At 44.7% G+C, this 21705-nt stretch overlaps 1 protein-coding gene across 1 annotated transcript in view; it reads left to right on the top strand.

Annotated features, from left to right (window-relative positions):
* Positions 1-21705, top strand: part of grm6a (glutamate receptor, metabotropic 6a) — a 59058-nt gene that overhangs the window by 3914 nt on the left and 33439 nt on the right. Inside the window, exons 2-3 of the mRNA XM_065005255.1 lie at positions 14628-14844; positions 15144-15279. Coding sequence (XP_064861327.1) covers positions 14628-14844; positions 15144-15279 — 353 coding nt within the window. The remainder of the gene's footprint in view (positions 1-14627; positions 14845-15143; positions 15280-21705) is intronic.

Here is a 21705-nt window from a genome sequence, read left to right as displayed (position 1 = left end):
TACTTTCCAGGTCCATACCCAAACAGTTCGAACTACTAATTTTGAAAATTACCCTCTCCAGAAATAAGTCTCTCACTGTTGCCGCCTGCTACCGGCCACCCTCAGCTCCCAGCTGTGCCCTGGACACCATTTGTGAATTGATCGCCCCCCATCTAGCTTCAGAGTTTGTTCTGTTAGGTGACCTAAACTGGGATATGCTTAACACCCCAGCAGTCCTACAATGTAAGCTAGATGCCCTCAATCTCACTCAAATCATCAAGGAACCCACCAGGTACAACCCTAACTCTGTAAACAAGGGCACCCTCATAGACGTCATCCTGACCAACTGGCCCTCCAAATACACCTCCGCTGTCTTCAACCAGGATCTCAGCGATCACTGCCTCATTGCCTGTATCCGCCACGGAGCCGCAGTCAAACGACCACCCCTCATCACTGTCAAACGCTCCCTAAAACACTTCTGTGAGCAGGCCTTTCTAATCGACCTGGCCCGGGTATCCTGGAAGGACATTGACCTCATCCCGTCAGTTGAGGATGCCTGGTCATTCTTTAAAAGTAACTTCCTCACCATTTTAGATAAGCATGCTCCGTTCAAAAATGCAGAACCAAGAACAGATACAGCCCTTGGTTCACTCCAGACCTGACTGCCCTCGACCAGCACAAAAACATCCTGTGGCGGACTGCAATAGCATCGAATAGCCCCGTGATATGCAACTGTTCAGGAAGTCAGGAACCAATACACGCAGTCAGTCAGGAAAGCTAAGGCCAGCTTCTTCAGGCAGAAGTTTGCATCCTGTAGCTCCAACTCCAAAAAGTTCTGGGACACTGTGAAGTCCATGGAGAACAAGAGTACCTCCTCCCAGCTGCCCACTGCACTGAGGCTAGGTAACACGGTCTCCACCGATAAATCCACGATTATCGAAAGCTTCAATAAGCACTTCTCAACGGCTGGCCATGCCTTCCGCCTGGCTACTCCAACCTCGGCCAACAGCTCCGCCCCCCGCAGCTCCTCGCCCAAGCCTCTCCAGGTTCTCCTTTACCCAAATCCAGATAGCAGATGTTCTGAAAGAGCTGCAAAACCTAGACCCGTACAAATCAGCTGGGCTTGACAATCTGGACCCTCTATTTCTGAAACTATCTGCCGCCATTGTCGCAACCCCTATTACCAGCCTGTTCAACCTCTCTTTCATATCGTCTGAGATCCCCAAGGATTGGAAAGCTGCCGCAGTCATCCCCCTCTTCAAAGGGGGAGACACCCTGGACCCAAACTGCTATAGACCTATATCCATCCTGCCCTGCCTATCTAAGGTCTTCGAAAGCCAAGTCAACAAACAGGTCACTGACCATCTCGAATCCCACCGTACCTTCTCCGCTGTGCAATCTGGTTTCCGAGCCGGTCACGGGTGCACCTCAGCCACGCTCAAGGTACTAAACGATATCATAACCGCCATCGATAAAAGACAGTACTGTGCAGCCGTCTTCATCGACCTCGCCAAGGCTTTCGACTCTGTCAATCACCATATTCTTATCGGCAGACTCAATAGCCTCGGTTTCTCGGATGACTGCCTTGCCTGGTTCACCAATTACTTTGCAGACAGAGTTCAGTGTGTCAAATCGGAGGGCATGCTGTCCGGTCCTCTGGCAGTCTCTATGGGGGTGCCACAGGGTTCAATTCTCGGGCCGACTCTTTTCTCTGTATATATCAATGATGTTGCTCTTGCTGCGGGCGATTCCCTGATCCACCTCTCGCAGACGACACCATTCTATATACTTTCGGCCCGTCATTGGACACTGTGCTATCTAACCTCCAAACGAGCTTCAATGCCATACAGCACTCCTTCCGTGGCCTCCAACTGCTCTTAAACGCGAGTAAAACCAAATGCATGCTTTTCAACCGATCGCTGCCTGCACCCGCATGCCCGACTAGCATCACCACCCTGGATGGTTCCGACCTTGAATATGTGGACATCTATAAGTACCTAGGTGTCTGGCTAGACTGCAAACTCTCCTTCCAGACTCACATCAAACATCTCCAATCGAAAATCAAATCAAGAGTCGGATTTCTATTCCGCAACAAAGCCTCCTTCACTCACGCCGCCAAGACTTACCTAGTAAAACTGACTATCCTACCGATCCTCGATTTCGGCGATGTCATCTACAAAATGGCTTCCAACACTCTACTCAGCAAACTGGATGCAGTCTATCATAGTGCCATCCGTTTTGTCACCAAAGCACCTTATACCACCCACCACTGCGACTTGTATGCTCTAGTCGGCTGGCCCTCGCTACATATTCGTCGCCAGACCCACTGGCTCCAGGTCATCTACAAGTCCATGCTAGGTAAAGCTCCGCCTTATCTCAGTTCACTGGTCACGATGGCAACACCCATCCGTAGCACACGCTCCAGCAGGTGTATCTCACTGATCATCCCTAAAGCCAACACCTCATTTGGCCGCCTTTCGTTCCAGTACTCTGCTGCCTGTGACTGGAACGAACTGCAAAAATCGCTGAAGTTGGAGACTTTTATCTCCCTCACCAACTTCAAACATCAGCTATCCGAGCAGCTAACCGATCGCTGCAGCTGTACATAGTCTATTGGTAAATAGCCCACCCATTTTCACCTACCTCATCCCCATACTGTTTTTATACTGTTTTTTTTAAAAATTTTATTTACTTTTCTGCTCTTTTGCACACCAATATCTCTACCTGTACATGACCATCTGATCATTTATCACCCCAGTGTTAATCTGCAAAATTGTATTATTCGCCTACCTCCTCATGCCTTTTGCACACATTGTATATAGACTGCCCATTTTTTTTTTCTTTTTTTTTTTTCTACTGTGTTATTGACTTGTTAATTGCTTACTCCATGTGTAACTCTGTGTTGTCTGTTCACACTGCTATGCTTTATCTTGGCCAGGTCGCAGTTGCAAATGAGAACTTGTTCTCAACTAGCCTACCTGGTTAAATAAAGGTGAAATAAAAAAATATATATATATATAAAAAAAAGATGCTGGAGGAAACGGGTACAAAAGTATCTATATCCACAGTAAAACGAGTCCTATATCGACATGCTCAGCAAGGAAGAAGCCACTGCTCCAAAACCGCCATGAAAAAGCCAGACTACGGTTTGCAACATCACATGGGGACAAAGATTGTTTCATCAGACCAGACAGTACAAAAATAGAACTGTTTGGCCATAATGACCATCATTATTGTTTGGAGGAAAAAGGGGGAGGCTTGCAAGCAGAAGAACACCATCCCAACCGTGAAGCACGGGGGTGGCAGCATCATGTTGTGGTGGTGCTTTGCTGTAGGAGGGACTGGTGCACTTCACAAAATAGATGGCATCGTGAGGTAGGAAAATTATGTGGATCTATTGAAGCAACATCTCAAGACATCAATCAGGAAGTTAAAGCTTGGTCGTAAATGGGTCTTCCAAATGGACAATGACCCCAAGCATACTTCCAAAGTTTTGGCAAAATGGCTAAAGGACAACAAAGTCAAGGTATTGGAGTGGCCATCACAAAGCCCTGACCTCAATCCCATAGAAAATGTGTGGGCAGAACTGAAAAAGCATGCGCGAGCAAGGAGGCCAACAAACTTGACTCAGTTACAGGTCAGTGTCAGGAGGAATGGGCCAAACTTATTGTGGGAAGTTTGTGGAAGGCTACCTGAAACGTTTAACCCAAGTTAAACAATTTAAAGGCAATGCTACCAAATTCTAATTGAGTGTATGTAAACTTCTGACCCACTGGGAATGTGATGAAAGAAATAAAACTCTACTATTATTCTGATGTTTCACATTCTTAAAATAAAGTGGTGATCCTAACTGACCTAAGACAGGGATTTTTTTTACTCTGATTAAATGTCAGGAATTGTGAAAAACTGAGTTTAAATATATTTGGCTAAGGTGTATGTAAACTTCCCACTTCAACTGTACGTACATCATATGTCGGCAAAGCCCATTTCCTTTTTCAAATGTTTTGTGAGACAAGCTATTTTCCAATGGTGTCCATTCTCTCAGTGGCCTTTCCTGACTTGCTCTCTGTTGGGTATCAATTTCAAAGCAAAAACAAACGCACAGTGAAACAACAACATTGCTATTTAAGCTCTAAAGGCCAATGGCTTCTGTTAGCCTATAATCCATCTATTCAGCCGAGAACTGTATTCTACATGGTGCAAAATATCAACTCACACTCAACTGACAAATACACTGTAGATTGTTTTGGTTATGAAAGGAAGCGATCCGTTGAAATAGAAAATAGATTTGTAAAGAGGCACTGGGCAATGGGCATGCAGTGGGACAGCTGTCTGAAGACAAAACACTAATTAAACCTTCCACATTCAGACGATACGAGGACAAAAGAGGAACACTGCACAACGCAGCCTGTGCACCTTCATTAAAAGCACATTTTGCATTGGAGAGATGAAAACCATTGAACCACACAACTTGTTATGATTTGGGCCTGAGCATTGTTCAGTGGAGGGCAAACAAAGGTTTACTATGATCTATTGTTTTTGAGTTTATTTGAAGTTAGACATTTTTTTTTAAATATTGGACACAGATGTCAGTTGTGTCTAGTTTTGGATTTACATTTGGTTGTTGTCAACTAACGTGAATTCAACGTGAAAACAACATCAAATGTCACCAAGTCATTGGATTTAGGTTAAAATTTGGTTGAAAAATATATTAAATGCCCTTTATGTTGTTGACTTTTTGCCAATCTAAGCAGTTTTCCATCTTGATTCGTTGTCATCACATACATTTTTGGGGTTGAAATTAAGTGGAAACATTATTGATTCAACCAGTTTTTGCCCAGTGGGAGCTTTGTCTGAATTGCTGTTAAAAGGTAGGCAAAAAATGTTGTAATTATTATTTATATTCAGATAGAGGTACTTTTGAGTTTAAAAAAAACAGGGCCAGTTTAAATTAGTTGTGGAAGATTTAAATCAGATTTGAGTGGTGGTAAGTTACGTCCAAATTGTCAGCACAGCACAGTAAATTGAGCATTAGCCCTGTCTGCCTGTCTATCCTCCAGCAGTTTTTTGCGCCAGTAAATCCTCTTAACAATCAAACATGTCAGGATGGGATATTGTGTTTTGTGATTGGTGAGGCTATTGTCTGTCAGCCCTATGTCAGTTCAGTGACTGTCTGAGTAGCCCTAGCTGCCAATGTTCTTCCTCCCTCAAAACAAGAGACACATTCACACACTGTACCTACAGCAATGTATGGCCACGGTCCTCAGATACACTTTCTCAGTCCCCTGTCTCTAATCTATCAAAGAGCCAGCTAAAGAGAGGCAGACAGCCACACGCATAATCACTGTCATCCGCACTTATTTTGATTACAAACAGGTCATCAAGTGACAAAAAAGCACCGAACAGTGCTGTCAATTCCACTCAAACAGCGGCTACAGCACTTCAGCGACCTGCCAGCTGCATAATTGCAGAATGCTACGCCGTGGACCCTTCTGGAGATGTGGAGATGTGCTTTTGAACGCAGCGTATGTTTATTTAATGAAGAGACATTGAATTTTGGTTCAAGGAACATCTTTAGGTACTCCATTTTTTAGCATTCAGCGCTGTGGCACGGCCATGCTAATAGTCCTTCTAGACCCTGCTTTTTTACCTCAGACCGATTTTTTTTTTTACCTTTAAAAAAAAATCTAAATATGTTAGTTCGCCTCAGAATGTATTAGATATTGCAATTAAATAGAAGCAACTCTAAAATAAAATCATGATTTACAGTTTCCTTCCCTGAACTGAACATGTATCCATCACTGACGTCTACTGGACAGTATGTATGCCTGCCTCTACATACAGTTCATAATGTCTTTGTCTAGAACTTGTCACAGGATCTTTTAGTGAAAAGTATCCCCCTCTACAAGTATCTGATCCTTTCTTTATTTGCCTCCAGTAAATGGCCAGTTCTAATTCCCCACTCCTCGTGAGTTAACAGAACTCCCATGCTCCTCACTGACTGCTTGTCACACATTCTTAATGACACTTCCTTCACAATAAGCCATTTAACAGTAGCTGAGGAACCAGATAACATACGATGCATCTGTTAGCCAGAGAATTAGGCAAGCCTTCCGGGACAATAAGCCCCTGGCCACCGCTCAGACCCCTGGCTATATTTAGAGCACTAGCAGGGAAGAGAAGAGACAAAAAATGAGAAGAAAAACGTTCAGCTCCAGGATACACTTCTCTAACCAACCAAAGCAAATGTTTGATAGAAAAAATACATTTAGGGAATTAAGCAAATTGGGAAGAACTTTGGGAAGCGTTTTCACTGCAATTTACTCAACTATAAATGGCTCGTGACGAGCGAAGATATTGTGGAGAGTAAGCCATCGCTACTTAGGATAAAGTTTAGCATGTTAAACAGATTCAGAAGAGCAACGAATTGCAGCAAATAAGCTTCATTTATGGTTATGAGTGCAGCAATTACAGTTGCAAAGGGTCAGAAACTTTCCGATAAATTTCCAGCATTTTCCTGGAAATTTTCCATGGGAAGTTAAGCCCTGGAATTTGGGGAATTTAGCTTAAATTATTTTTTTAAAGTTAGCTTATAACAGTGAACGTTTTTTGTGTGGGATACACATAACGCAATTCTAGGTCTTGTGGCATATTTTGGTTAAACTATCCCCAATTCAATGGAATTGCAACACTGCATGCACAATGCATTCTTCCATCACATGTACAGCTGATTCTCAAGATCTTGTACACTAATGAAATGCTTTTGAGCCCATACTACTACACTGTCTGAGCCAAGGACTACATGCTTTCTGGTAAGTTTTGATTACAATACTGGGTGGGGTGAATATGTTTTATATGACATACAGCATTTTTTTGTTAACTAGTAAATAGTAGCCTACAGCAAAGTGTGTTTAAATCATTTCTAACTCATTTCTGCTAGTTAGTTTTTGCTACCATCTGGGTTTAAGCTTGCTTGAGCCTGCTAACTGAGGAGTGTTCAGTCACCTGTTTCCACACGTTTCATTTTAAAACATTTATCTTACAATATGAGTTGTTTAATATAACTGCTCAACTATTTATCTGTACATGGAATTGTATTTGTTGTTTATTTACTCATTTTATTTCGAATATTTACAGGAAAATGCCCCAGGCACTATCTGATGTGTGGAGTCATTTCACTGCAGCTAATGTAGAAGGAAACGCTGTGTAGATTGGCAAATACTGTGTCAAATCATATGTAAAGAATGCAACAAGGATTCAGAATCATCTGGCCATGTGCATAAAGTTCCCTCAGCACTCGCATCAAGCAACCTCTGATAAAAGTCCCTCTACTTCTATTCGAGGTGAAAATGATGAATCCGACACCTAATCGATGGCAACAGTTCATGGTCCTCCTTGAATCAGAAGTTTTTTTGACTCAATGGAGGAACGTAGTCAGAGATGCTGATGAATGTCTTACTCAAGCTGTGTATGCAACTGGTTCACCTCTGATGCTCACAAGTAATGTGTATTGGAAGAGATTTCTGAATGTTCTTCGCCCAGCATACACCCCTCCAACCAGACATGCTTTATCTACTCATTTGCTGGATGCAGAGTTCAACAGAGTTAAAGTGAAGGTCAAGCAAATCATAGAGAAAGCAGACTGTATTGCAATCATCTCTGATGGGTGGTCGAATGTTCGTGGGCAAGGAATAATGAACAACATTTCCACCCCTCAACCAGTATTCTACCAGAGCACAGACACAAGGGACAACAGACACACCGGTCTCTGCATTCTAGATGAGCTGGAGGCAGTCATCAATGACCTTGGACCTCAGAAGGTATTTGCACTGGTGACAGACAATGCTGCCAACATGAAGGCTGCTTGGTCTAAAGTGGAGGAGTCCTACCCTCACATCACACCCATTGGCTGTGCTGCTCATGCATTGAATCTGCTCCTAAAGGACATCATGGCACTGAAAACAATAGATACACTCTACAAGAGAGCCAAGGAAATGGTTAGGTATGTGAAGGGTCATCAAGTTATAGCAGCAATCTACCTCACCAAGCAAAGTGAGAAGAATAAGAGCACCACATTAAAGCTGCCCAGCAACACCTGTTGGGGTGGTGTTGTCATCATGTTTGACAGTCTCCTGGAGGGGAAGGAGTCTCTCCAAGAAATGGCCATATAACAGTCTGCTGATATGGACAGCCACATCAAGAGGATCCTCCTGGATGATGTATTTCAGGAGAGAGTGGTAAGAAGCCTGAAACTCCTGAAACCTATAGCAGTAGCCATTGCACAGATTGAGGGAGACAATGCCATCCTGTCTGATGTTCAGACTCTGCTTGCAGATGTAAGAGAAGAAATCCGTTCTGCCTTGCCTACTTCACTGTTGCTCCAAGCAGAGGAAACTGCAGTTCTGAAATACATTACAAAGCGTGATGACTTCTGCCTGAAGCACATACACGCCGCAGTGTACATGTTGGACCCCAAGTATGCTGGCAAGAGCATCCTGTCTGGTGCAGAGATCAACAAGGTCTATGGTGTCATCACTACTGTGTCTCGCCACCTTGGCCTGGATGAGGGCAAAGTTCTTGGCAGTCTGGCAAAGTACTCTTCCAAGCAAGGGCTTTGGGATGGAGATGCAATATGGCAGTCGTGCTAACATATCTCATCAGCCACCTGGTGAAAGGGACTTTGTGGATCTGAGGCTCTTTTCCCTGTTGCCTCCATCATCCTTCAAATCCAACCAACATCAGCCGCCTCAGAACACAGCTGGTCCTTGTTTGGGAACACACACACACACCAAAGCACGCAACAAGCTGACCAATACAAGGGGTGAAAAACTGGTGGCCATTCGGGCATGTTTTTGCCTGTCAACGAGCTAACCTCAACTAGATTGGAAAGTGACAGTGAAGATAAGGCCTCGGAGTCTGATGTTCAAGAGGTGGACATTGAGGAGGTCCAGGGAGAAGACATGGAAGCCTGAGAGGAAGACAACCAAAGCTTTAGTTTCTAGACTATAATTCTACAGATGTGTGTTGAAAACGTTTTTGGGAGATGCGATGGATCATTGGGATCATTCAATATTTCTATCAGGAATCAAGGTAAGACCCAGATGCAGACATGTCGAATTGACAGTGGTTTAATTGTCCAACAGGAGCAGGCAATAGACAGGTTAAAGCGGGCAGGGGTCAGTAAAACAGAGGTGGGGCAGAGTCAGGACAGGGGCAGGCAGAGCAGTCAGGCAGACGGGCTCAGAGTCAGGACAGGCTCAGGGGCAGGCAGAGCAGTCAGGCAGACGGGCTCAGAGTCAGGACAGGCTCAGGGTCAGGGGCAGGCAGAGCAGTCAGGCAGACGGGCTCAGAGTCAGGACAGGCTCAGGGTCAGGGGCAGGCAGAGCAGTCAGGCAGACGGGCTCAGAGTCAGGACAGGCTCAGGGGCAGGCAGAGCAGTCAGGCAGACGGGCTCAGAGTCAGGACAGGGGCAGGCAGAGCAGTCAGGCAGACGGGCTCAGAGTCAGGACAGGCTCAGGGGCAGGCAGAGCAGTCAGGCAGACGGGCTCAGAGTCAGGACAGGGGCAGGCAGAGCAGTCAGGCTCAGAGTCAGGACAGGCTCAGGGGCAGGCAGAGCAGTCAGGCAGGCGGGCTCAGAGTCAGGACAGGGTCAGTGGCAGGCAGAGCAGTCAGGCAGACGGGCTCAGAGTCAGGACAGGGGCAGGCAGAGCAGTCAGGCAGACGGGCTCAGAGTCAGGACAGGCTCAGGGGCAGGCAGAGCAGTCAGGCAGGCGGGCTCAGTGTCAGGACAGGCTCAGGGTCAGGGGCAGGCAGAGCAGTCAGGCAGACGGGCTCAGAGTCAGGACAGGGGCAGGCAGAGCAGTCAGGCAGACGGGCTCAGAGTCAGGACAGGCTCAGGGGCAGGCAGAGCAGTCAGGCAGGCGGGCTCAGAGTCAGGACAGGGGCAGGCAGAGCAGTCAGGCAGGCAGGTGGGCTCAGAGTCAGGACAAGCAAGAGCTTAGAACAAAAACGCTGGTTGACTTGACAAACAAGACGAACTGGCAACGAACAAAACGAGAACACAGGTATACATACAGGGGATAATGGAGAAGATGGGCGACACCTGGAGGGGGGTGGATACAATCACAAGGACAATCACAAGGACAGGTGAAACAGATCAGTGTGTGACAATTCCCTCTTTTGTTGTTCAGTGAAATCATCACAATGGAAGAGTCATCTCATTTAATCAACTACATTTATTTATTTTTTTTCTATTGGAAGAATTTTATCATTTGTAATTATGTCTACTCATGATAAGGTAAAAGGTTTATGTTTCTGTCTCCATATGATTTGGTAAATATATCCAATACAAAAAACATCTACATTTAAATGGTGTTAATATTCATTTGCATATATGTCCATTAATTCCCATGGAAAGTTTCCACCTCTGAATATTCCCCAAAATGTGCAACCCTAGCTGCAATCAAGTTGTATTTTGTCTTCACTGTACAATGGCTCACTCTTCTCTTCAATAAACATGAGCATTTCCTTCAGGATGATCAGTATGCCTAGCAGTGTCTTTGAGTGCATAACCATGAACAAATGTCACGCAATACCCATGCAGGAGTCGGTCTCGGGAGTTCAGATGCTCTTACGCATACCTGTTCAGTGTGTTTAGGAATAGTGCCGTTGTCTTTCAGGGCTGGCCCAGTTGGCTGGTCTCCAGGGTGGTGGTTTGAGTTGAAAGGTGGTCTACAGTAGACTTTCCCCCTTCAGTGGTGACTCCTCACGCTTTGGGCCACTCAACCTCTTCCTCCGGGAAAAAACACTAAATCATACATGACTTCTGACTCGGTTCCTCTTCCTTAAATAGAGCTTTATTCCAATGTAAAAATCATGAGCAGCTGGATTTTATCTTCAGATAGGAATGTAAGTTCAGAAAACCCCAACTATTTAATATCCAGAGTGTAATTGAATTCCAGCTAGATGTCAAATGTTGATGGAGGGGAGGGTTGTGTAGAGGGATGGACATCAGGGTCGACATGTCTACTGCTTCGCTGCCTCTAGGTGAAAGCCGAAGCCAGCAGGTAAAAAGGGAATAGACTCATTTCCCCAGACAGACCCAGATACAGACAGAACAGTGAGAACCAGCTGTGCCCAGTAGGAGCTGTTCATCCCTACTGTGAAATTACCTCATAATGTAGGGTCACTAACATTGTTTTATAACACTGATTACTGTAATCCAGCCCATTCTGTGCCAAGGTCCTGTCTATTCTATTCAGTCCTGATATTTTCTGCAGAACGATATGGAAAAAAGCTAAATATTGTGATACTTCCCTCAGAAAATGTATCACAACTTAATAATGATGTTCTTTGTATTGAATCTGAAAGCATAACATAACAAAACATTTGAGTTGTCTGCTGAAGCTGTAATAGGTTGTTCAGTGTAAATGATTATCATAACATTATTTCCCTCATGATAATACTTTAGGTTGGGAGCATCACCTGAACTCCACATTACCTTTGTTGGAAGCACACATGTTTGTTTTGTTCATTTAACTGTCTCACTGACAGACAGACAGACAGACAGGGACAGGGGGACAGGGGGACTGACGGGATAGACAGACAGAATCTGAGACTGAATCTGCAATAGGTAAGTAGCTTGGTTTGAATAAATCAACTGTGGGAGCAAATATTAGGAAATGGAAGACATACAAGACCACTGATAATCTCCCTCGATCTGGGGCTCCACGCAAGATCTCACCCCGTGGGGTCAAAATGATCCCAAGTACGGTGAGCAAAAATCCCAGAACCACACAGGGGGACCTAGTGAATGACCTGCAGAGAGCTGGGACCAAAGTAACAAAGCCTACCATCATTAACACTCTACGCCGCCAGGGACTCAAATCCTGCAGTGCCAGACGTGTTCCCCTGCTTAAGCCAGTACATGTCCAGGCCCGTCTGAAGTTTGCTAGAGAGCATTTGGATGATCCACAAGAAAGTTGGGAGAATGTCATATGGTCAGATGAAACCAAAATATAACTTTTTGGTAAAAACTCAACTCGTCGTGTTTGGAGGACAAAGAATGCTGAGTTGCATCCAAAGAACACCATACCTACTGTGAAGCATGGGGGTGGAAACATCATGCTTTGGGGCTGTTTTTCTGCAAAGGGACCAGGACGACTGATCCGTGTAAAGGAAATAATGATTGGGGCCATGTATCGTGAGATTTTGAGTGAAAACCTCCTTCCATCAGCAAGGGTATTGAAGATGACACGTGGCTGGGTCTTTCAGCATGACAATGATCCCAAACACACCGCCCGGGCAACGAAGGAGTGGCTTCGTAAGAAGCATTTCAAGGTCCTGGAGTGGCCTAGCCAGTCTCCAGATCTCAACCCCATAGAAAATCTTTGGAGGGAGTTGAAAGTCTGTGTTGCCCAGCAACAGCCCCAAAACATCACTGCTCTAGAGGAGATCTGCATGGAGGAATGGGCCAAAATACCAGCAACAGTGTGTGGAAACCTTGTGAAGACTTACAGAAAATGTTTGACCTCAGTCATTGCCAACAAAGGGTATATAACAAAGTATTGAGATAAACTTTTGTTATTGACCAAATACTTATTTTCCACCATAATTTGCAAATGAATTCATTAAAAATCCTACAATGTGATTTTCTGGATTTTTTTTCTCATTTTGTCTGTCATAGTTGAAGTGTGCCTATGATAAATTACAGGCCTCTCACATATTTTTAAGTGGGAGAACTTGCACAATTGGTGGCTGACTAAATACTTTTTTGCCCCACTGTATATACTGAGACAAAATATAAATGCAATATTCAACTATTTCTAATATTTTACTGAGTTACAGTTCATATAAGGAAATCAGTCAATTGAAAAACATGTATTAGGCCCTAATCTATGGATTCCACATGACTGAGAATAAAGATATGCATCTGTTGGTCACATAAACCTTTAAAAAATGTTGGGGCGTGGGCTCAGAAAACCAGTCAATATCCGCTGTCACCACCATTTGCCTCATACTGAGTGACACATCTCATTTGAGTTGATCAGGCTGTTGATTGTGGGTTGTGGAATGTTGTCTCACTCCTCTTCAATGGCTGTGTGAAGTTGCTGGATATTGACGGGAACTGGAAGACACTGTCGTACACGTCGATCCAGAGTATCCCTAACCTGCTCAGTGGGTGACATAGAGAAACACTCACTAACAGGGATGTACATTTGAGAGAAAAAAAGCTTTTTGTGTGTATGGACAATTTCAGAGATCATTTTTTTCAGCTTATGAAACATGGGACCAACACTTTACATGTTGCGTTTATATTTTTGTTCTGTGTAGATACAGATAGTCTGCTTTCACAGTCACAAAGCAACAACAGTATGATAGAGATAGAAACCATTATGGTGATTAAAATATTGGATTTGGATTGGGGTCCCCTCAGCTAAAGGAGAATTAAATTCTCTGTCTGGTTAGTCCGCCAGTATTTCATCCATGGGCTGGGCTGATCCCATGTGGAATCATTAAGGAATTAATTAATTAATATGATTGGTTCTTACCAACATAACCTTTAATTGTTAAACGAAATACACTTGCATTTCTCCTAGTGCTAATATATATTTACTTTGATTCGGATAGGGCATGGCACACACACATACACACACACACACACACACACACATATTGTGTGTAAATGTGTAGAATGAGTTGAGACTTTGAATGCAGGTTAAGCGGCACATGGTCAGACTTTGAATGCAGGTTAAGAGGCACATGGTCAGACTTTGAATGCAGGTTAAGAGGCACATGGTCAGACTTTGAAAGCAGGTTAAGAGGCACATGGTCAGACTTTGAATGCAGGTTAAGAGGCACATGGTCAGACTTTGAATGCTGGTTAAGAGGCACATGGTCAGACTTTGAATGCAGGTTAAGAGGCACATGGTCAGACTTTGAATGCAGGTTAAGAGGCACATGGTCAGACTTTGAATGCAGGTTAAGAGGCACATGGTCAGACTTTGAATGCTAAGCGGCACATGGTCAGACTTTGAATGCTAAGCGGCACATGGTCAGACTTTGAATGCTAAGCGGCACATGGTCAGTATTAAATGTACTGTGTGGTGTAAAGCTGAGAAACAACACCACTGCCTCTTGCTCTCTGTCTCTCTCCCTCTGTGCTTAACTTAATTATACTAAAAATCCCTCTAATCCAAACCAGATAATCTGTCCAATGTTTTCTCTCCTTTTCTATTTACATCCCTCTGTATCTGTCTAAACCTGACTATGAAAAATATATATTTTTAAATGCCTAGAAAACACTGGAATGAGTTGCCATGACATTAAGACCCTTATACAAGCAGAGAGCCTTGGGAAATAAGCACAGACTCAGTTTATGCATTGACAGCCACTGCTCTATCAGGTTGATATCCTAATATAAAGCATTGGCTTGGGACTGTGGTATGTTTGCAGTAAAACTGGGAAATGCCTTCCAGATATACTGTGTATACTGCATACATGTATATCTAATTAGACATTTATGAACCTCAGGGCACATAAAAAGAGTTGATGCAGATAAAATGTGCTTTTATTGTTAGTGTAGATGAACAGCTGTACAGATGAATTATAAAGAGAAAGTTTACTGGTTTACCATGTTCTCTGTTCAGATTCCCCAGATCAGCTATGCCTCCACAGCCCCAGAGTTGAGTGACAATAACCGCTACGACTTCTTCTCGCGTGTGGTCCCTCCTGACTCGTACCAGGCCCAGGCTATGGTGGACATAGTCAAGGCAATGGGCTGGAACTATGTGTCTACACTGGCATCAGAGGGAAGCTACGGGGAGAGTGGAGTTGATTCCTTCCAGCAGATCTCGAGAGAGGCAGGTACAGTCAACAAGCTCCTCTCCTCTCTTCCTGGTACAATATATAGAATCTGTTACGTTAATCAGCTGTCCATCATAATACATGTATAGGCTGCTGTAGCTGAAAACAGCCATTCTGAAGTCTATCGTCTCCTCTCTGTGGTCAACACATTCTTCCTGTGGCCATCATCAATTAATAATGAGATCTCCGAGAGCACAAATATGGATTATTGCTGGTAGCCGTCATGTTTTATTCTCATTCATATTTCATTTTTATTTGTTCAGTATCAACATCAATGTCCATGTCTTCTCTCTCTGAAGGAGGTCTGTGCATCGCACAGTCTCTTAAGATCCCACGGGAGCCCAAGCCGGGAGAGTTTGACAAGATCATTAAAAGGCTGATGGAAACTTCCAATGCCCGGGGGGTCATCATCTTTGCAAATGAGGATGACATCAAGTAAGTGATAGAGAAGTTACGCCGTAGAGAACTGCATGTTAGATTCTCCTCTCTTCGGTGAAGGTTCACTGTAATTAGAATGCAGACTCCATATGAATGAGGCTCAGAAGTATGAATGGAATACTGTCTAGAGTGTTCTATTAGGTATTTAAGGAGGGGGATTTAAAAAAAGGAAAACCCAACTGGCCCCCTAGTGAATTCATCTATGTGGTACCTGAGGATTAAATGTCCGTGGAGCTCAAATGGAATTTGCATTGATTGATGCAATCAATTGTGCTTCTACACCTGCATTGCTTGCTGTTTGGGGTTTTAGGCTGGGTTTCTATACAGCACTTTGAGATATCAGCTGATGTAAGGAGGGCTATATAAATAAATTTGATTTGATTGAGTGAGAGACATGTCTGTTTCATGCCTGAACTGATCCAAACTATGGGCTCAGTTGATTCAAGCTTGGGTGGAAAAGGAGATGAACTTAATATGAAAATATGTGAAGATATGTGAAGTACCCTTGTGTGTTCTAATTGAACCATACATCTTAAAGGATGAAAAACGACCACTGTCCTGTCCCATGACACATAAAATAGAAACATAGATTGTATTATCTGATTTAAATATAAGGTAAATGGAGGTTACCATTGAACCGGAAAAAGGATATTCAAGAATTATGGAATAGATGTCATACAGGATCAGTCATCCCTTTCTTTAAATTACCAAGGTTTTACAAGGACACAATTGCATGAGTTAATGTACTCAATGACTCATGTCTTTTTGCTGCTGCTCTGCTCTTGCCACGTACAGTGTAACAGAATCAGACTCTCTTGGAAAGCACTCATGTTAGTCTCTTTTCCAACCATGTTTCTGTAGGATTTCCATGTGGAACGTTTTTAACACAAAACCTGCCTATTTCTTTCAGATTGCACGATACTGTAGGTCACATGTTTTATCTAATTTCATTGTGCCACTTGTCCTGTATATATATATGTGTGTGTGTGTGTGTGTGTGTGTGTGTGTGTGTGTGTGTGTGTGTGTGTGTGTGTGTGTGTGTGTGTGTGTGTGTGTGTGTGTGTGTGTGTGTGTGTGTGTGTGTGTGTGTGTGTGTGTGTGTGTGTGTGAGTGCGTGCGTGCGTGCGTGCGTGCGTGCGTGCGTGCGTGCGTGCGTGTGTGTGTGTGCGTGCCTGCGTGCGCTGCAGGAAGGACAAACAAGACATGTACTACAGTATATGTTGTAGTCTTACATCTCTATAAGGTGTGTTGGCAGCCAATCCATCTGATTGATTCCATCTACTTGCCTGGAAGCAGTCATGTCTCCCTGTCAGTTGTTAAACGTTTATCAGCACACCAGCGCGGCTCGGAACGGAACATACCGGACCAATTTTTCTCTCCATGTCCCTGGATTTCAACCACTCTCTGGACATTCATACCTGGATCTCACAGCTAGCTAGCTGCTATCCGTGTGACTATCGGCTTTCGTCGATTCCGGAGCAAACATCAATTATTCCGGAGCTAGCCAGCTCCGTCAATCACTCCTGAGTTCCATCAATCACTCCTGGGCTGCAGTCACCTATCCGGACCCGTTTTACTGCCTACGCGGAGCCCCACCGGGCCTTCACAACTGGACTGCCGAAGTTATCTACCCGAAGGAGTTATCCGGCTGGCTCCTCCATCGCAACGTTACCTGAACGCCCATCTGCGGCCTGCTAACCGTTAGCTGTCTTATCGGCTGCTATCTGAATAGACAATCGGACAATTTATTTATTTATTTTTATTATTATTATGTTTTCTTCTTGGCCCTCTATAACTATATCTATTGTTTTTATTTTTATTGTTGTTGTGTGATTTGGATTAATCCCCTCTACCACACGGAACCCCACTAATCTACTGACGGAACGCAAGAGGTGGCTAATAACAGACCTCCATCCTATGCTAGCTTGCTACCGATGGCCGGGCTAGCTGTCTAAATCGCCGTGACCCCCAACCAACCTCTCCACTCACCGGACCCTTTTGATCACTCGACTAAGCATGCCTCTCCTTAATGTCAATATGCCTTGTCCATTGCTGTTCTGGTTAGTGTTTACTGGCTTATTTCACTGTAGAGCCTCTAGCGCTGCTCACTATACCTTATCCAACCTATTAGTTCCACCACCCACACATGCAATGACATCTCCTGGTTTCAATGATGTTTCTAGAGACAATATCTCTCTCTTCATCACTCAATACCTAGGTTTACCTCCGCTGTATTCACATCCTACCATACCTTTGTCTGTACATTATACCTTGATGCTATTTTATCGCCCCCAGAAACCTCCTTTTACTCTCTGTTCCAGACGTTCTAGACGACCAATTCTTATTGCTTTTAGCCGCACCCTTATTCTACTCCTCCTATGTTCCACTGGCGATGTAGAGGTGAATCCAGGCCCTGCAGTGCCTAGCTCCACTCCTATTCCCCAGGCGCTCTCTTTTGACGACTTCTGTAACCGTAATAGCCTTGGTTTCATGCATGTTAACATTAGATCAAATCAAATCAAAGCCTCCTCCCTAAGTTTGTTCTATTCACTGCTTTAGCACACTGCCAACCCGGATGTTCTAGCTGTGTCTGAATCCTGGCTTAGGAAGACCACCAAAAATTCTGAAATTTTAATTCCAAACTACAACATTTTCTGACAAGATAGAACTGCCAAAGGGGGCGGTGTTGCAATCTACTGCAAAGATAGCCTGCAGAGTTCTGTCCTACTATCCAGGTCTGTACCCAAACAATTTGAACTTCTACTTTTAAAAATCCACCTCTCTAAAAACAAGTCTCTCACCGTTGCCGCCTGCTATAGACCACCCTCTGCCCCCAGCTGTGCTCTGGACACCATATGTGAACTGATTGCCCCCCATCTATCTTCAGAGCTCATGCTGCTAGGCGACATAAACTGGAACATGCTTAACATCCCAGCCATCCTACAGTCTAAACTTGATGCCCTCAATCTCACACAAATTATCAATGAACCTACCAGGTACCTCCCCAAAGCCTTAAACACGGGCACCCTCATAGATATCATCCTAACCAACTTGCCCTCTAAATACACCTCTGCTGTCTTCAACCAAGATCTCAGCGATCACTGCCTCATTGCCTGCATCCGTAATGGGTCAGCGGTCAAACGACCTCCACTCATCACTGTAAAACGCTCCCTGAAACACTTCAGCGAGCAGGCCTTTCTAATCGACCTGGCCGGGGTATCCTGGAAGGATATTGATCTCATCCCGTCAGTAGAGGATGCCTGGATATTTTTTTAAATGCCTTCCTAACCATCTTAAATAAACATGCCCCATTCAAGAAATTTAGAACCAGGAACAGATATAGCCCTTGGTTCTCCCCAGACCTGACTGCCCTTAACCAACACAAAAACATCCTATGGCGTTCTGCATTAGCATCGAACAGCCCCGTGATATGCTGCTGTTCAGGGAAGCTAGAAACCATTATACACAGGCAGTTAGAAAAGCCAAGGCTAGCTTTTTCAAGCAGAAATTTGCTTCCTGCAACACTAACTCAAAAAAGTTCTGGGACACTGTAAAGTCCATGGAGAATAAGAACACCTCCTCCCAGCTGCCCACTGCACTGAAGATAGGAAACACTGTCACCACTGATAAATCCACCATAATTGAGAATTTCAATAAGCATTTTTCTACGGCTGGCCATGCTTTCCACCTGGCTACTCCTACCCCGGTCAACAGCACTGCACCCCCAACAGCAACTCGCCCAAGCCTTCCCCATTTCTCCTTCTCCCAAATCCGTTCAGCTGATGTTCTGAAAGAGCTGCAAAATCTGGACCCCTACATATCAGCCGGGCTAGACAATCTGGACCCTTTCTTTCTAAAATGATCTGCCAAAATTTTTGCCTCCCCTATTACTAGCCTGTTCAACCTCTCTTTCGTGTCGTCTGAGATTCCCAAAGATTGGAAAGCAGCTGCGGTCATCCCCCTCTTCAAAGGGGGGGACACTCTTGACCCAAACTGCTACAGACCTATATCTATCCTACCATGCCTTTCTAAGGTCTTCGAAAGCCAAGTTAACAAACAGATTAAATCAAATCAAATCAAATCAAATTTTATTTGTCACATACACATGGTTAGCAGATGTTAATGCGAGTGTAGCGAAATGCTTGTGCTTCTAGTTCCGACAATGCAGTGATAACCAACAAGTAATCTAACTAACAATTCCAAAACTACTGTCTTATACACAGTGTAAGGGGATAAGGAATATGTACATAAGGATATATGAATGAGTGATGGTACAGAGCAGCATACAGTAGATGGTATCGAGTACAGTATATACATATGAGATGAGTATGTAGACAAAGTAAACAAAGTGGCATAGTTAAAGTGGCTAGTGATACATGTATTACATAAGGATGCAGTCGATGATATAGAGTACAGTATATACGTATGCATATGAGATGAATAATGTAGGGTAAGTAACATTATATAAGGTAGCATTGTTTAAAGTGGCTAGTGATATATTTACATAATTTCCCATCAATTCCCATTATTAAAGTGGCTGGAGTTGGGTCAGTGTCAATGACAGTGTGTTGGCAGCAGCCACTCAATGTTAGTGGTGGCTGTTTAACAGTCTGATGGCCTTGAGATAGAAGCTGTTTTTCAGTCTCTCGGTCCCAGCTTTGATGCACCTGTACTGACCTCGCCTTCTGGATGATAGCGGGGTGAACAGGCAGTGGTTCGGGTGGTTGATGTCCTTGATGATCTTTATGGCCTTCCTTCCTGGTGGTGTAGGTGTCCTGGAGGGCAGGTAGTTTGCCCCCGGTGATGCGTTGTGCAGACCTCACTACCCTCTGGAGAGCCTTACGGTTGAGGGCGGAGCAGTTGCCGTACCAGGCGGTGATACAGCCCGCCAGGATGCTCTCGATTGTGCATCTGTAGAAGTTTGTGAGTGCTTTTGGTGACAAGCCGAATTTCTTCAGCCTCCTGAGGTTGAAGAGGCGCTGCTGCGCCTTCTTCACAACGCTGTCAGTGTGAGTGGACCAATTCAGTTTGTCTGTGATGTGTATGCCGAGGAACTTAAAACTTGCTACCCTCTCCACTACTGTTCCATCGATATGGATAGGGGGGTGTTCCCTCTGCTGTTTCCTGAAGTCCACAATCATCTCCTTAGTTTTGTTGACGTTGAGTGTGAGGTTATTTTCCTGACACCACACTCCGAGGGCCCTCACCTCCTCCCTGTAGGCCGTCTCGTCGTTGTTGGTAATCAAGCCTACCACTGTTGTGTCGTCCGCAAACTTGATGATTGAGTTGGAGGCGTGCGTGGCCACACAGTCGTGGGTGAACAGGGAGTACAGGAGAGGGATCAGAACGCACCCTTGTGGGGCCCCCGTGTTGAGGATCAGCGGGGAGGAGATGTTGTTGCCTACCCTCACCACCTGGGGGCGGCCCGTCAGGAAGTCCAGTACCCAGTTGCACAGGGCGGGGTCGAGACCCAGGGTCTCGAGCTTGATGACGAGCTTGGAGGGTACTATGGTGTTGAATGCCGAGCTGTAGTCGATGAACAGCATTCTCACATAGGTATTCCTCTTGTCCAGGTGGGTTAGGGCAGTGTGCAGTGTGGTTGAGATTGCATCGTCTGTGGACCTATTTGGGTGGTAAGCAAATTGGAGTGGGTCTAGGGTGTCAGGTAGGGTGGAGATGATATGGTCCTTGACTAGTCTCTCAAAGCACTTCATGATGACGGAAGTGAGTGCTACGGGGCGGTAGTCGTTTAGCTCAGTTACCTTAGCTTTCTTGGGAACAGGAACAATTACCGACCATTTCGAATCTCACCATACCTTCTCTGCTATGCAATCTGGTTTCAGAGCTGGTCATGGGTGCACCTCAGCCACGCTCAAGGTCCTAAACGATATCTTAACCGCCATCGTTAAGAAACATTACTGTGCAGCCGTATTCATTGATCTGGCCAAGGCTTTCGACTCTGTCAATCACCACATCCTCATCGGCAGACTCGACAGCCTTGGTTACTCAAATGATTGCCTCGCCTGGTTCACCAACTACTTCTCTGATAGAGTTCAGTGTGTCAAATCGGAGGGTCTGCTGTCCGGACCTCTGGCAGTCTCTATGGGGGTGCCACAGGGTTCAATTCTTGGACCGACTCTCTTCTCTGTATACATCAATGAGGTCGCTCTTGCTGCTGGTGAGTCTCTGATCCACCTCTACGCAGACGACACCATTCTGTATACTTCTGGCCCTTCTTTGGACACTGTGTTAACAACCCTCCAGGCAAGCTTCAATGCCATACAACTCTCCTTCCGTGGCCTCCAATTGCTCTTAAATACAAGTAAAACTAAATGCATGCTCTTCAACCGATCGCTACCTGCACCTACCCACCTGTCCAACATCACTACTCTGGACGGCTCTGCCTTAGAATACGTGGACAAC

Source organism: Oncorhynchus nerka, linkage group LG20 (genome assembly GCF_034236695.1).
Source record: "Oncorhynchus nerka isolate Pitt River linkage group LG20, Oner_Uvic_2.0, whole genome shotgun sequence".
NCBI lineage: Eukaryota > Metazoa > Chordata > Actinopteri > Salmoniformes > Salmonidae > Oncorhynchus > Oncorhynchus nerka.
The sequence above is the reverse complement of the archived record's forward strand: the minus strand, read 5'-3'. Positions and strand labels throughout refer to the sequence as shown.